Source organism: Hyperolius riggenbachi, chromosome 5 (genome assembly GCF_040937935.1).
Source record: "Hyperolius riggenbachi isolate aHypRig1 chromosome 5, aHypRig1.pri, whole genome shotgun sequence".
In the NCBI taxonomy this organism is placed as follows: Eukaryota; Metazoa; Chordata; class Amphibia; order Anura; family Hyperoliidae; genus Hyperolius; species Hyperolius riggenbachi.
In genome coordinates, this window is record NC_090650.1 from 408,098,602 (window position 1) to 408,114,828 (window position 16,227).

General features: G+C 45.1%; 1 protein-coding gene across 1 annotated transcript in view; it reads right to left on the reverse strand.

Annotated features, from left to right (window-relative positions):
* EIF3H (eukaryotic translation initiation factor 3 subunit H) overlaps positions 1-16,227 on the reverse strand; it is a 157,317-nt gene that overhangs the window by 24,956 nt on the left and 116,134 nt on the right. The window contains exons 3-5 of the mRNA XM_068237945.1: positions 12,748-12,915; positions 4,987-5,086; positions 2,285-2,434 (exon numbers count right to left, since the gene is read on the reverse strand). Of these exons, the coding sequence (XP_068094046.1) occupies positions 2,285-2,434; positions 4,987-5,086; positions 12,748-12,915 (418 nt within the window). The remainder of the gene's footprint in view (positions 1-2,284; positions 2,435-4,986; positions 5,087-12,747; positions 12,916-16,227) is intronic.

The window sequence follows — 16,227 nt, forward strand, 5'->3', positions numbered from 1 at the left end:
TACTTAAGACTTGAGTGTGCTTAAAATAAATACATTATTTTACCCCCGTTTTACCAAACAGTCACCCTGATTATTTACAGTAGAGGCAGTTGCTCTACGCTTATCAGGGCTGTGGAGTCTACAAAAATCATCCGACTCCAACTCTGACTCCTTTGTTATGAAACCACCGACTCCGGGTACCCAAAATAGCTCCGGTTTAAACTCCTCGACTGACTCCTTAGTCTAATGCTTACCTCCTTAGCACCTCTAATACTTAACTCCTTAGTTTAATACTTACCAGAGCTGTGTATTTGGTACAATCATCATCCTACTTAGACTTCTCATTTTATGAAACCACTGACTCTGACTCCAACTCCAGGTACCCAAAATTGCTCCGGCTCAAACTCCTCGACTCCGACTCAAACTCCTAGACTCCACAGCCCTGATGCGTATGTGGATGGGGAAACTGGCCGCAGCGTGTGAGGAGTTCTGATAGAATAATGCGCTGCTAAAATGTTCCCCATAGCTTTTATTAGGGCTAGGGTCCACTAGAAATCGTGATTGTGTTTTGCAAAAACAGCAGTGGCTGGATAGTCTAATGGTTAAGAGCTCTGCCTCTGACACAGGAGACCTGGATTCGAATCTCAGCTCCGCCTGTTCAGTAAGCCAGCACCTATTCAGTAGGAGACCTTGGGCAAGTCTCCCTAACACTGCTACTGCAGTGGCTGCAGCTCTGGCGACCAGGAGAAAAGCGCAATATAAATGTTCTGCGTTTGTTTTTACAGTGACTTCAGCAGCGAGTTCCGCATCGATTTCTGAGCGCTTTTTCTTAAATGCTAGCGATTTGTACGGTAGTACTACTGCGCAGGCGGCTCCTGGTGACGTGGGACACGTGCATGCGTGAAGAAGATCTTCAGCGTGCTACCAGCGGAGATGGGAGAAATTCAGAGATGCAGCGAGAGACCCAAATGCTGGAAGAAGCCCCAGGTAAGGAAAAAAACTGTTTATTGCTACCACGCAAGTCCTTTAACAAACTTGTAGAGGGAAAAAAAAATAAAAGAGCCCCTGGAGGGTGCATACCTTGGGAGGGGGAAGCAATGGGATCCTAATGAGGCTTCCCCTGTCCTCTGCAGCCAGCTCGTTTCAGCTATGGCTCCCCCCGCAGCGGTGCACACAGGCACACTACTGGCTTCCTGTTTTAGCGGAAAGAGCAACGGTTCCACTACCTCGCAGGCGCCAACCATCTGCAGCAGTGCAGTACATTGGACACATTCTTGATCAGCTATCTCCGCCAGAGCCAATCAAAGCTCCTACTGCGTCTGCATGCTCCGCCAAGAGCAAAACAAGGGAATTTTGGGGGAGCCGGTGCTGGATCCCCTCTGGTGAGGAGGAAGGGGGAGACCTCTTTAGGATCCAGAAGCTTCCTCTTTTCCGAGGTAAGTACCACCTTGGGGCACTTTTTCCCCCTTCAGGTACACTTTAAAGGACAACTCTAGAATGAGCTGAATAACACCTCTAACTTCTCACTATGTCAATTATTGAATGAGAAGAGAATTTCTCTGTATTTAAAGAAAACAGCATTTGGTGAAACTGCTTCCATTTGTGCCTACAACAACGGTGGCTAAAAGGAAATAGAAGACGGTCCCAGTACCAATGATGCTCTAGGGCAGGGCTTTTCAACCTATGGTACTTTGCTATTGGCCAGGTGGTACACAGCAGGTTTGCCTGCCACTTAATTGCCCGCCTGTGGCTTGTTTTGTTCCGTCCTTCCTCTACAATGTTCAGCTCCCGCCTCACTCACTCACTTGCTGTTCAGACCTCAGATCAGCAGAGAACAGACCAGATATTACTGGCCACTTCCTGTATTTGATGTATACGCACCATCAACGTGCACCGTTTGCCGGGCTGTCTCTCTACCGCAGCCGGGTTACTGCTGATCTGAGGTCTGAACTATTCCAAAGGGCAGCAGCACAGTGAGGAGTGAGTGAGGGGAGGCTGAATTTTGTTACGAGTCACTGCCCAGCTCTCTGGTGGTGGTGGGAGGCTACCTATATTGCTCTGGATCCTAAAGAGGCTTCCCCCTTCCTCAGTAGAAGGGATCCAGCACTGGGACCCCCTGAAGAGCTCCTTGATGTGTGCACATGCGCAGAAGTGGCTCTGGAAACAACCGAGCCCGATCGGGTCCGTTCTACTGTGCAGGCACATGGGTGGTACTTAAAAATGTACTGGCGATAAAAGTGGTACAATTAGTGAAAAGGTTGAAAAGCCCTTCTCTAGGGAATGCAACAGGAAGTTCCATCCTCACCTGCTGGACAGACTGAGCAGCTCATGTTTCTCGGTTATCGGCGCCTTCTTATCCAGCTCCCAGATCAGGACGTTGATGAGATGAGAGTTCTTAATGACAATGGGCACCTCTTCAAACATGTTCTCAAAGGCGATGTTGGCCTTCTTCAGCCTGCGGAGAGGAGAAAGATGAGACAATAGATCAGAATTATGGCAGTGGGGGAATAATGGGGGAGCAGGTACACCTCTTCGCTCATCGCAAGTCAATGACTGGGGTACAGTAGGAATGATTTATTCACTTAACCTCCCAAAAAGAATTAAAAAAATTTTTTTATCTATTGAAAAAGCAATCAGACCGCATTTTCATTTTGGAAAATCGATTCTCTGCAGATGTGATAACTCTGATTGAATCTGCCGGGAAAATCTATACGTGTATGGAAAGTGATCCAGCAGCAGGTAAGCACAGCTAAGCAATGGCTTGTTACCAAAGGAAATCGTTATAAACTTACACAAAAACAAGACTGTTTATCAGACTGGAGCACTAGTTCATAGTCATACTGTAATAACTAGGATTTATAGGTTTGCACCTTCACTTTTTGCACTTTAATTTGTACACCCCTGACCAAGCCCCACTTTGTGGTGAAACATGTAGGTTCTTTATGTGTTAAGTATAGACTGTCATAAAGATCTCTACTGACATGAACCATAACAATCCTGTGAGCACCTCACACAGGTGCACTTGCGGCTTTCGTTTGGGCTCCAGCAGAAATGGCCAAGCCCAATTGGATCAGTGTTACTGCTTTGGCATGAGGTGTCTGCGCCTGATAAGTAAAGTGGATCAGATTCGCATAGCTCCCAACTGTCCCTCTTTCGGAGGGACAGTCCCTCTTTGGGAGCTCTGTCCCTGTTTCCTCCTCATTTGTCCCTCTTTGAGGACTTTGTCCCTCTTTCTATGTAAATATATATATTTCTCTACTAGAAAATGTATTTGATTGACTCTAAACTTTATTCCCATCCTTTAAATTGATATATTACTTAATTTTAAAATGTTAATATGAAGGAAAATTAACCAGGTTAGAAAGGACCAGCGTAGTTAGAATTATAAAACATATTTTTCTTATGAAATCTTAATGGTATGCGTGACTAGGGTAGTGACAGGGGCGTGAATAGGGGCGTGGCAAGGGGTCTGCCAGAGTCTGAACGAAAGCCACAAGCGTGCCTGTGTGAGACTCTTACAGGATTGTTATGGCCCTGGACTGTTCGGGGGTCCCGACAAAGGATCGAGAGGACAGAGGCTTCCCCCTCCAGAGGTAAATATCCCCAGGGGCTCTTTTTTTCATGACAGGTTTTCATTAAAACAGGAGTTGATTTGCATATTCGGGAGAGAGACATCATGGGAAACCACACTCAGCTGAATTATAGCAAATATCTTCTGTTTTAACAACAAGTTAAATAGGACTTTTAGTCTTTATATATATTTTTCTGGTGGTTCTGGGTCACTATGAGCTGTCTGGGTATTGCTTAGAAATAGTATTTATACAGTCATATTTTAATTGAATAGTATTCCTCCTATAGCAGACTACCCCCATGTTTTGTGTGATTGCCCTATTGTGTTTAGTGGCTCACTGAATATTGTGTACAGTTGCACTTTAAAGTGGACCTGAACTCTTGCACAGGACAAAAAGAAAACAGAGAAATGCACCCTGTATGTATTTAGAGAGTTTCACCTGTTTAATTCCCCTCATCTGTTACTAATCACCACTGTAATTTGATCTCTCAGCTGGGTCAGCTGGCTGCTTCTGCAGAGCAGGTAATTTGTAAACACAGGATGTTAACCCTATGTCTGCTTCCATGAAAGCAGGAAATAAACACACTGCAGATTTATTGCAGGATTTGTATCAGCTGTGACAAAAACAAGGTTTTTCTTTACAGGACAACTGTTACGAGAGGCATATGGAGGCTGCCATATTTATTTCTTTTTAAACAAAACCCGTTTGCTGGCAGATCTCTTTGGCTGCAGTAGTATCTGAATAACACCAGAAACAAGCATGTAGCTAATCTTGTCAGATCTGACAATGTCAGGAACACCTGATCTGCTGCATGCTTGTTCAGGGGCTATAGCTAGAAGTATTAGATGCAGAGGATCAGCAGGATAGCCAGGCAACTGGTATTGCTTAAAAGGAAATAAATATGGCAGCCTCCATATCCCTCTTGTTATAGATGTCCTTTAAAGCGGATCCGAGATGAAAAACTAACTATATCAAGTAACTTGTCTGTATATCTTATCTAAAGTTTAGATAGTTTACGCAACATATCTAGCTGCAAACCGCTTCACTAGTAGATGATTATTACTTCTTCCTGGGATACAATGAGAGCGGCCATATTCTGCTTGTGAACATTACACACAGGCAAGCTGCTCTGCATCTCCACCCCTCAGCCTGTGAAAACTTCACTCCCCTCTCCTCCTCCCCTCTGCCTCTGAAATCTCTGGATAGTAACCTCCTCCTGCCCAGACTGAGCTCCCATAAGCCCCTGCTACATGGGTCTGAGAGTGCCAAGGCGCTGGAAGAGGTGTGGGGTCAGGCTTGTTTAATTTATAGGGAATTAGGGTATTAAAACGACTTGTGTGGTTATCAGCTTAGCCGGCACTTGGGAACAAGGTGTCCTCTACAGCTGAGCTCACAGCCAGGGCAGGTCACACAGACAGACGCTGGCAGCACCCACCCCTCTGCGCTGAAGTCCTTCTCCTTGCACACTTCCATCAGCTTGGGAGTCAGTCGATAAGCCTTGAGCGACAGCGAGCCCTGAGCCGTCTTTATGGGATCTAAACAAGAAGGAAAGAGAGCGTCATTCGTGGCACAAGAAACCTTTCCACTGCAAGGAAATTCACCAGATAAGCAGAACGCAAATTCCGGGATTACTTCAAAAGCAATAAACATGCATTAACCAGAGCAAATCAGGCATCTAAAAGCAAAACTGTAATCTTTCTAGTGTTCTTGTGCATATAAACACACGGGTTCTAAAAGGGAAGGGAGGAGGGTATTGTCACTGGCATGTGGTCACAACATTCAAACCATTACACTTTTTTTTAATCTTTCAAACTTCAAGGACCACATTCGTATAAAAAAAAAAAAAATAGTAACATTTAGAATACAAACATAAAATGTAAAATTTCTCCCATAGTAAAATGCAATACAAAAATACAATTTCACAGAAGGTAATAAAGTCGACAGATCTGACAGATTTTGGACTAGTCCATCTCCTCATGGGGGATTCTCTGTATTACCTTTATTCTTTACAAAAGTGCTCCCAGGAAAGGATCTATACAAACATATCAGTCAGCTTCCCTATTCACTTGCACACTTATTTGAAAGCTGAACTGAGCAACTGCCTTTCAGTAAGTGCTTTTGTAACTAAAGAAAACCCTGAGAATCCAGCATGAGGAGATGGACTAATCCAAAACCCGACAGAGCTGTCAGGTTTGGGAAAAAAAGTAATAATATAGTTAGTTAATTTTAGCTAGGGAGAAATGTATGGTACATATATATGCAATTTTACACTAATCAAGGTGATTTTCTTAATTTGACCCGTTCTATATCAGGGTCAGCTGGGACTATACATTTTATAGCCAGGATGGACACATTAATATGGCATTCAGGAGCTGCCCGGTCCCTGGGATCTGTCAAGTGAAAGGTTATGCCCCATATTTTACCCACCATTCCTTTGGGCATGTACATAAAAAGCGGAAGAAAAATGGGGCAGTGAGTGTTTTGTAACATCTTGGTGCTGCTGGACTTAGAAAGCACAGGGAGGGTGTTCATTTTATAGGGAGACAGAAGCCAAAAATCAGACTTTAAACACACAGCGAAGGAGCAGCAGCAGCCGTGTGTATGAAGTGACGGAACAGAGCAGGACTCTCATCAATTATAAGTTAATGTATGTAAATTACAATGATTATTCTTGTTCAACCTCTCACCCAGCCAATGTGAGTGAGGTCAGTCTGCAGAGCCCAGGCAGCCTGGAGGAGCTGCTACTGCTATACCCCGGCGCTGCCAGGCAGACCGCTAACAGACCTGTGATCTGTAGAGGGTGTGCAGCTGTAAACATCCCCCACCCGGGGAGCAACCACTAACACTAATACAACAAGCCTGTGACACGGCAGCAGGCTACCAACCTGTGAACCGCCATCCAGCTCCCCGATGAGGCCGCCGACTCATGCCTGCGATACACCCCCAAACCACCAACCTGTGACAGACACGCCAGCCAGCTCCCAGAGGAGGAGGACGCTGACTACTGCCTGCGATACAACCCCAAAACCACCAACCTGTGACGTGGTAGCCAGCTCCCAGAGGAGGAGGACGCTGACTACTGCCTGCGATACACCCCCAAACCACCAACCTGTGACACGCCGGCCAGCTCCCAGAGGAGGACTCTGCCGACTACTGCCTGCGATACACCCAGAGATCACCATCTATGTCCACATCTACAATACATTACTCTCTACTAACATATGTATTGCACTATCCACGTTTTGATTTTAGTGATTTTCTACAGTTAAAGAGAAAATCAATTTCCCATTTTAACTGTGGCTATTTAGAAGCCAATCCTGATGTCATTTCCAGCTGGCGCCTAATTTTGTAGTTTTTCTCTCTTGTCATTTGAGATACAGGTGGTCCCCGACTTACGTACGCCCCGCCGATACGAACAGCATAGATTCTGTGTTTCCATGGGAACAAGTAAAAAAAAAATTCAAATTGGACTTGTTTTTGAGAAAATCGATTTTAAAAAATTCTAAGAAAAAATGGCTTTTAAACTTGTATAAACAGGTACAGAGGGCAGAGGTGACACAGAGGGGGACACTGGAGGCACAGATGAGGTACAGGGGACAGAGATGGCACAGTGTTCCGACTTAAGAACAGATTCAGGTTAAGAACGAACCTACAGACCCTATCTCGGTCGTTAACCGGGAACTACCTGTATTTACAAACTGGCTAAACAAGCCAGGAGTTATCGGGCCTTTCTCTTAGGCAGCTAAACATTCATTTCCCAGCCATTTTCTCTTTGGGAAACTATTGCTCAGTTAAACTTACCCAGCAGCCGTCTTTTACCTGTCCCACGCTGCATTCCAAGCAGTGGTCACGTGATTACAAACACTTCCTTCTTCCGGGTTAAAGGAGGAAGCGTAGTAGTCATGTGACACAGCTTGGAACAGTGTGGGGCACGCCGTGGGACGTGTTAAAGAAGACGGCTGCTGGGTAAGTTTAACGTCAAACTCCTTCGGATTTCATCCAATTTTGATCCAGACCTCATCCCTGCATACAGGGTGCCTTTCTCTATGTGTTTTCCTTCTGTCCTGTCCAAAAGTTCGATCCACTTTAACCCAAAACCTGTTGTAGCCAGAAAGAATGTTTTTTATTTAAAGGGGAACTGAAGAGAGGTATATGGAGGCTGCCATATTTATTTCCTTTTAATCAATACTAGTTGCCTGGCAGCCCTGCTGATCCTCTGCCTCTAATACTATAAGCCATAGCCCCTGAACAAGCATGCAGCAGATCAGGGGCTTCAGACTTTAAAGTCAGATCTGAGAAGACTAGCTGCATGCTTGTTTCTGGTGTTATTCAGATACTACTGCAGAGAAATAGACCAGCAGGGCTGCCAGGCAACTGGTATTAAAAGGAATTTAATACCAGTTAATATCCGGAAATGTGTCCGATAAACTTCCGGCATTCCGGTAAAGCCGTGAACTCCGCCGACTGCAATGAAAACAGACAGGAGGTGTGAAACCATCAGACTATGAGGTCATTTTTCCATCCAATGGAAGCAGACTAATAACCGCTGGCGGCGAAGGTTCTGAGCGCCAGATGAAGAACGGTAAAATAAAGATAGGCATCGGTTGAATTGACACGACGGGAGGTCACTCGTGATGGCCATGGTGTGAAAGGACTCATGTACGAGAAGTCAGGTGCTCGCCTTGTATTTGAATGCGCTACAACCGAGGCGTTTATTTCGAGAATTTGATTTTCCCCAAAGCAGCCGTAAATGAACATGGGAGTGAATTGTACCCATTTTGTTTTTCGTGTTCTGTAACAGTAAAACAACAGTAGATGTGTCTTTGGCTGGCGTTGCGGTTCTACCCACCCGCTGGCAGCACGGAACGCGACGCATCGAGCGTTCAGCTAGAAAGGGGACAGGAGGCGCGGAGCAAGTGGAAAATTCATCAGGCCGTGATGTCATCTTTCCAGCCAATCTAAGTAGACTTTAACAACTTGTTCTTTACCGTAATCCAATTGTTAACATACTGAAATAATTTGAGGGCAGCGAGCAAGATTGATCTCGCTCATTAGTATTTATCCTGACAGATACGCGGGACGTAGACTGCGCCGCTCAGCTGGAAGCTATAGGCAGGACCGCCAGATATGGCGAAAGGAGCGCTTAGGGAAGATGGGGGGGGGGGGGGGGGGTCAGGGAACCATAAAGCTGTTAAATTGCCTATAGCCCTGATACAGAGCAGAACATCTGGCCTGGAGAGCTTGAGGAAACACCATTAAACCAACACAGGGAAAGAGAGGAAGGAAAAAATGTTTGTTGGGAGAAACAGAGCAGTGTTTGTCCAGCCCTGTCAGAGGTATTAACCACTTCTATCCAGGCAGCGCTGCACACGCACAGAAAAGAGCTGTGTTTACACTCAGAGCCATGCTAGTATGTTAACGTGTTGTGGGAAACCGCAATCTAATCACATCAACTCTACGAGTAGTTGACAGATGACCAGCAAACCTGATTTCAACTTAATCATTAAAAAAATGGGAGTGTCAGAGTTTTTGACGGATTAGTGCAAGTGTTAAAAATGAGCAAGGACGACTCCTGATTCGAGTTAATAATTACACCTGCCATAGAGTGGAAGTTTCTGAGCAAGATGTACTCCACAGTACTGTTGCCATAGTTACAAAAGAATATCATACTGGTAAATCTTGCCCGGCTACAGTTTGAAAAGCAAGGAGAATTTTCAATAACATTAAACGTCAAAGACTTCTGTAGTAGAAATTCATGTAGATTTTATAAAACGTGAAAAAAAAGCTAGCAGGCTTGATGTTTCTCTCACTACAGCCTTCCCTTAACCTCCCTGGCTGTATGATTATTTACAGATTTTTTTTTTCCAAAAGCAGTGCAATTTTTTCACAAGTTTTCAGACCCCCAAAAATCATACTGCTAGATAGATCTGTGGCAGCCCTACACATTCCACACCTCCAATGTATCTAACTCTGGATTCCTGTCTTGACCAATGAGCAGCTGTATTCGATTGGTCCATTTCAAAGCTGAATACATTTACCTAAAATATAATTTGCATGACATTATTACTATTGTATTTTAAGGACCATCCCTAGATGAAGATAACACTAGTCTTCGCTGCCTTCCCCTGCCATGGCTCCTATTCCCCCCCCCCCCCCCGCCCCCCTTCCCTCTACAACTACTAGAACTTCATCCCATGTTATTCCCACTGTGACTTACCAAATCCACCAAACCACACCTCCTCCCCTCAGCTGGCAACCCAAGCTACATAACACGTACAGGCTTCTCATCCAATCACCAGTAAGAGGAGGGTATGAGGTTCAGTGAGGGCTACACTCCCACCCCAATGTCACATCAGGGGACAAGGCCAGTTCAATAATGTGGCAGTCTGTCCCTAGAAGGGACCAACTCACCCTACCAGCCCCGTGTGTGAAAACTTCCGGCGCTTAGCCACGCCCCCTTGCAGAAGATTGCCGTTGCGCTCTCAGTATCAAAGACAGAGCCACAGAAACATCAGAGTTCAAAGAAAAAGCCCCTTGATACAAGTGAATCCAGTGAATGTCTAATTTTCACTTTAAAGTCTCTTTAAACCAAAATATAGACAGGCTAGAAAGTGGGACTACATATAATGTGTAAAAGGGACACATGTTGCATTCCCTGAGGCTTAAAATATGCAGCACTTTAAAAAGCAAATTTATCTGCAGCTAAAAAGCCTTTTTTAGTTTTCCCTGGGCTGTGGTCACATGACAGTTATGCCTACAGGAAGCTGCCTACTGCTGACGTCCTGTCCCAGCACGCGTCAGTCAGCAGCTTCCTGTAGGCACGAGTCATGTGAGAGGAAAAAAAAAATGAAAGGCTTTTTTTTAGCGTTCATACAAACCCCTCTTTTGCCATGCTGTATTTTTACGCTGTGGGAATGTTGCGTATTCATTTTAGATACTGTGTTATTTGGCGACTGTATTTCCGCTGTGATATTTTCTCACTTAGCTGGAAGGATTTGTAAAAATACTCTTTTCCCACATTTTCTAATCCTTCCTCAAATATAAAAGCAGACAGATTTTGGGGATGTTATTACAGACAGAAAGCTCTGTGCTGTTACAGAATAAAGTCTCGTATTGAGATGGATATCATACAAACAGAAGGAAAATGTAGAAAGTTATTGATGGTTGCACAGAGGCGACGCGTGCTCTGAAACTGAAGCGGTTAAGGGAGAAATGGAGAGATTGAAATTAGGGGATTGGGGGGGGGGGGGACTTGGCAAATGGAGTTATGATTGGTCAGTCACGTATCACAGAGCCAGACATTGTAGTAATCGAGGTTTGTTAGACATCTGGTGTAGTTCCACCAGCCTTCGCCCAGGGAGAGAAGACGGATGAATTAAAATGAAGCGGCCGGTCTCCAGCATTCCACAGCGTACACATCAGGTCTCTGATAGCAAGAAAAATAAACAGAGAGAAGGAAACTCTGTCTAGACTTCACCGCCGCCGCACTCGGCCGCTGCAGACGCACGGTTGGTATTTACTTAAAGGGACTGCCAGGCTACCTTCAGACGTTTAAAGGGAAATCGCAATGGATTTTAGTCAATTTCATCTACAGCTTTTTTTGAGTGTCCAAAATTGAAAGTTTTTAGTTTTTTTGATATCAAAAAAATATTTGCCACAAAATGATATAAACGGAGCAGCCGCAACATTCAGGAGTACTGGGCTTTCTGCTGAACACAGCCTGCATGCTTTGCAATACCCAGCGTAATGCTGAAGCACCAGTCTCATCTGGTGTGTTTACGGTGCTAGAAGTGAAGATGGGAGGGGGTGGAGAGTTTCTCTTCTACGTGAGTCAGTCTGCAGTGTGCTTACATATTTACATACTAGCAAAGAGTATGAAAAAGGGTGGGTTGCGCATCCCTAAAAACATGCTGCAATTGACTGGTTAATCGCTCTGGCATGCACCACCTCTATTAGGCTGAAAATGCATGCCCTGCATCCAAACCAAATGCTACATTTATTATACTATGGAGAATCGTTGGCTTCCACTATAGTTTGCATGCAAAGTATAATATACTGGACACTTGCACCACGGTGAGGCAGACCTCCGGGCAAGTGGCCTAACCTAAATTAAATAAATTATAAACATATGTGTAACCTTGGGAGCAGCTAAGCAAAAATGTGTAACTTACATTTTAATGGACAGCGAGGAGAGGGCCAGCGCATACCACAAAGGGGTAGTGTTAGAGGTGCCGGGGGACTTGGGGCACATAGTTAGCTAGCCTAGTGCTAGCTAACAAATAACACTTCTAATTAAAAAAAATCCCTCCCGCGAACGCAGCCAGTGAAACTACGTACCGCCAGGGAGGTTAAAGAGGAATTTTCAGCCACAAAATCAAATTCCATTTACCCACTGCTCTGTGTTTATTATTATGCACCCTGCAGCATTACCCTGCATTGCAAGCCCTACTATCTATTCATAAATGTTTCTGCTGTAATAAATCCCATCTGTCAACCTGGCTCTATTTTGTACATTGACGATGAGGATGGTTGTCATCACCCCTCCCACCACATTCCTGCTCCTCACCGATTGGTTGAGGACAGTGTGACTGAAGGAGGCTGAAATCTGATCTTGCTGTGCTCGCGTATACAAAGTAAGCTAGCTAGGACAGTGCAGATTCTAGGAGGGGAAAAGGAAAAAAAAAAAGAGGAAATGTCATGTCACTGACTGTCCTCAGAGGACCTCACAATCCAAACCTTAACATAGTAAAGTCTAATGATCCAAATACAGGTGATCAATAAGATGCTATTAATTAGGGAACACATACATAAATTGTAGCCATATTGGAATTTAACCAATCCAAATTGTCAAGAGTGCATTGGATTGACTCAATAACTTGCATTACAATAGAATGTAAGCCAAAATTGTATATCTGCTTTTAATATGCATTCAGTTTGACGTTTGCCTGTCAATTAAAGAGAACCTGTTCTATATGCCTTTATTTTTTTAATAAAAACTATTGCTATGTTCTCCCAGAGGCCAGATCACATTCACTTTTCTTTGCTTCTTTGATATCTGAATCTTGAAATATCTCCACTATCTTCACTGTCGAGTCTTCTAGCAGTCAGCAGTAGTAGCTGCTCTCTACACTGCACACAGCTGAAATGTCGGTCTCACCAAAAGTCACAATATTGGCACCAAGGATGCAGTACTTACCATAAATGAGGACCACAGACTCCTCAATGGCGTGCTGATAGCTGAACTGGGAGTCCAGGAGGGCGCGGCTGACAAAGGTGCCGTAGTAGGTGGACTGATACCATCCAACGTGAAGGTGATCGATGTTGACGTGACGCAGACTCCGCATCATCTCCATCTGATACTGAACTACATGTGCACAGAAAAGAAAGCAAATTAAAATGGTAACCATGCACAACCCTATAATATAAATGTATTTAAATATTTCAAAACAGAAAAGGGGCGGAGCAGCCATGCAACACGTGCAGGAACTGGACAGGAGGCGGGACTTTTGCTGTCAGTCGCTGGAATGACAGGAGTCCCGCCTCCAGCTACTTCCAGAGACCGGTTTTGATGCAATTTACTTATGGATTAAAAGTTTGTCTCCTGCTAATGACACGAAGCTGCACCGCTCCACCCAGAAGCAATAGGAAGTGTTGTGGCATTAAACATTAAAGGAACTGTAGGGAAAATATTGTAATATATAAAATAGCTTCTTTTTTTTTTACAATCTATATATATAATAGACTAAGTGCCTCAACCTTCAAACAAGAAGAAGAAGTACTTTGCATAAGAAAATTTATACGTGCTCAAACACCAAGTTTAAGGCCTCTTTTCCACGGACTGTTGAGCTGTGTGCGCAGCAAGCAGTTACCAGGCAGCAGCAAGCAGTTACCAGGCAGCAGCAAGCAGTTACCAGGCAGCAGCAAGCAGTTACCAGGCAGCCGCAAGCAGTTACCAGGCAGCCGCAAGCAGTTACCAGGCAGCCGCGAGCAGTTACCAGGCAGCAGCGAGCAGTTACCAGGCAGCAGCGAGCAGTTACCAGGCAGCAGCGAGCAGTTACCAGGCAGCAGTGAGCATTTGTGAGAGTTTGAGAGCCATTTCACTGCCTATTCACAGTCCATGGAAAAGAGGCCTTACCCTAAGCAAGTCTGACATTGCAAATCTGGCCTAATTGGCTATTCATGAGGCAATGCTCATGCAAATGCATGCACAAACCAATACCACAAAGCAGTCACCCTGCTACATGCTACATTAGCACTATCCGGCTTAGTGCACACCAGAGCGGTTCGGCAGCGTTTCGCGATCAACTTGCGGCTGCGGATACGCTTGGGTAATGTATTTCAATGGGCTGGTGCACACCAGAGCGGGAGGCGTTTTGCTGAAACGCATACTCCCGAGGTGAGGCATTTTTTGGATTGCGGAGGAGTTTCTGCCTCCAATGTAAAGTATAGGAAAAACGCAAACTGCTCTGAAAAACGGCAGTTCAGAGCGGTTTTGCAGGCGTTTTTGTTACAGAAGCTGTTCAGTAACAGCTTTACTGTAACAATATATGAAATCTACTACACCAAAAACGCTTTACAAAACCGCAAAATGCTAGGCGAAATGCTACAGAAAAATAAGAAAAAGCGTTTAAAAATCTGCTAGCATTTTGCGGATCTGCTAGCAGTTTTTGGTGTGCTCCAGGCCTCCAGGAGCGCCACGGGGAGGATTCCCAATGCCCCCTTTTTATACAACTGGGGGGACCGCAGGGTCCCAGGCTCTCTCACTGCCTGGAAACCACAGCGGCACCCCGGAGGGGGAGGCTGGGTGGCGTGGACGACCCCCCCCCCCCCCCCCCCCCCCCCCCCCCCCAAGTGTGGCCAGCGCCGGGGAGAGCCGTCTGCACCCACCTCCCAATATTAAAAACAGGCACTTACCTTAAAGAGACTCCGTAACAAAAATTACATCCTGTTTTTTATCATCCTACAAGTTCCAAAAGCTATTCTAATGTGTTCTGGCTTACTGCAGCACGTTCTACTATCACCATCTGTAATAAATCAACTTATCTCTCTCTTGTCAGACTTGTCAGCCTGTCTCTGGAAGGCTGCCAAGTTCTTCAGTGTTGTGGTTCTGTGATGCATCTCCCCCCTCCTGGCCCCTCTATGCACACTGCCTGTGTATAATGATCTCTTGAGATACAAAAGGAAGGATGTATACAGCCTGCTTGTGTATGAAAGTATTTTCTATGTGTGGACATACTGTACATCAACCTACTTCCTGTTTTGGTGGCCATTTTGTTTGTTTATAAACAAACTTTTTAAAACTGTTTTTAACCACTTTTAATGCGGCGAGGAGCGGCGAAATTGTGACAGAGGGTAATAGGAGATGTCCCCTAACGCACTGGTATGTTTACTTTTCAGCGATTTTAACAATACAGATTCTCTTTAACGTCCATTGCGTTCTGCTACATGCGCATTAATTTGGGGGCACCACATGAGAAAGGAGAGAAGCATGGGTCACCCCGAGCTTTAGAGCTCAGGGCTGGCTCACATACAGCACTCCAGAGGGGGGGGGGGGGGGGGGGGGGAAGGACAGGCGCACTCACTCCAGGGTTCACACCACCGGAGCAAGCCATCCACCACCTGCCTCCAAAGGATACAAACTGCACAAAATGCTTTCCATGAGAAAATTAATGCGCATGTAGCAGAACCCAATGGACGTTATGGTAAGTGGCTGTTTTTAATATTAGGAGGTGGGTGCGGACGGCTCTCCCCGGCGCTGATCACGCTTGGGGGTGGGTCGGCTGCGCCACCAAGCCTCCCCCTCTGTGCCGCTGTGGTTCCCAGGCAGCGAGAGAGCACTTTGCAGTATTGGTTTTTTGACCCTGCATAGTTTGGCATGCGAAAGCAAATGCATATTTGCATGAGCATTGCCTCATGAATAGCCAATTAGGCCGGATTTGCAAAGCCAGACTTGCTAGGGTTAAACTTGGTGTTTGAGCACGCACACATTTTCTCATGGAAAGCCTACTTCTTCTTGCTTCAAGGTTGAGGCACGTACTCTATTAGATAGATAGATGCGGCGTATGCTACGACGCGGGTTGGCTAGTATACATTAATACATTTAGTCAGTGTTGGCCCATTGTAAAAAAAAAACTTTACTGCTGGTAGGTAATCTCTGCAGAATGTTTATTAACTAGTCCAAAACCTAGAGTCCAAAACCTAGTGGGCAAGATCTTGAGGGGGGAAGGGGGACATTCCTCATAACAAACAGCCTAGGCTAAGCCTCAGTGGGAGGATGGGGTTACATACCAATATATAGATACAGGAAGTATTTCTGATGCTGAAACCAGGATGATTAGCATACAAATGGGTATCCTGAGCAATGTACTGCATTCTACTATATGCTATTAATGTTCCTCTTTAAAGTGAACCCAAGGTGAGAGTTATATAGAGGCTGCTATATCTATTTCCTTTTAAGCAATACCAGTTACCTGGCTGTCCTGCTGATCTTGTGTCTCGTACTTTTAGCCATAGACCCTGAACAAGCATGCAGCAGATCAGGTATTTATGACACAAGATTAGCTGCATGCTTGTATCTGGTGTATTTCAGGCACTAATGCAGCCAAATAGATCAGCAGGTCTGCCGGGCAACTGATATTGTTTAAAAGAAAAATATGGCAGCCTTCAAATCCCTACC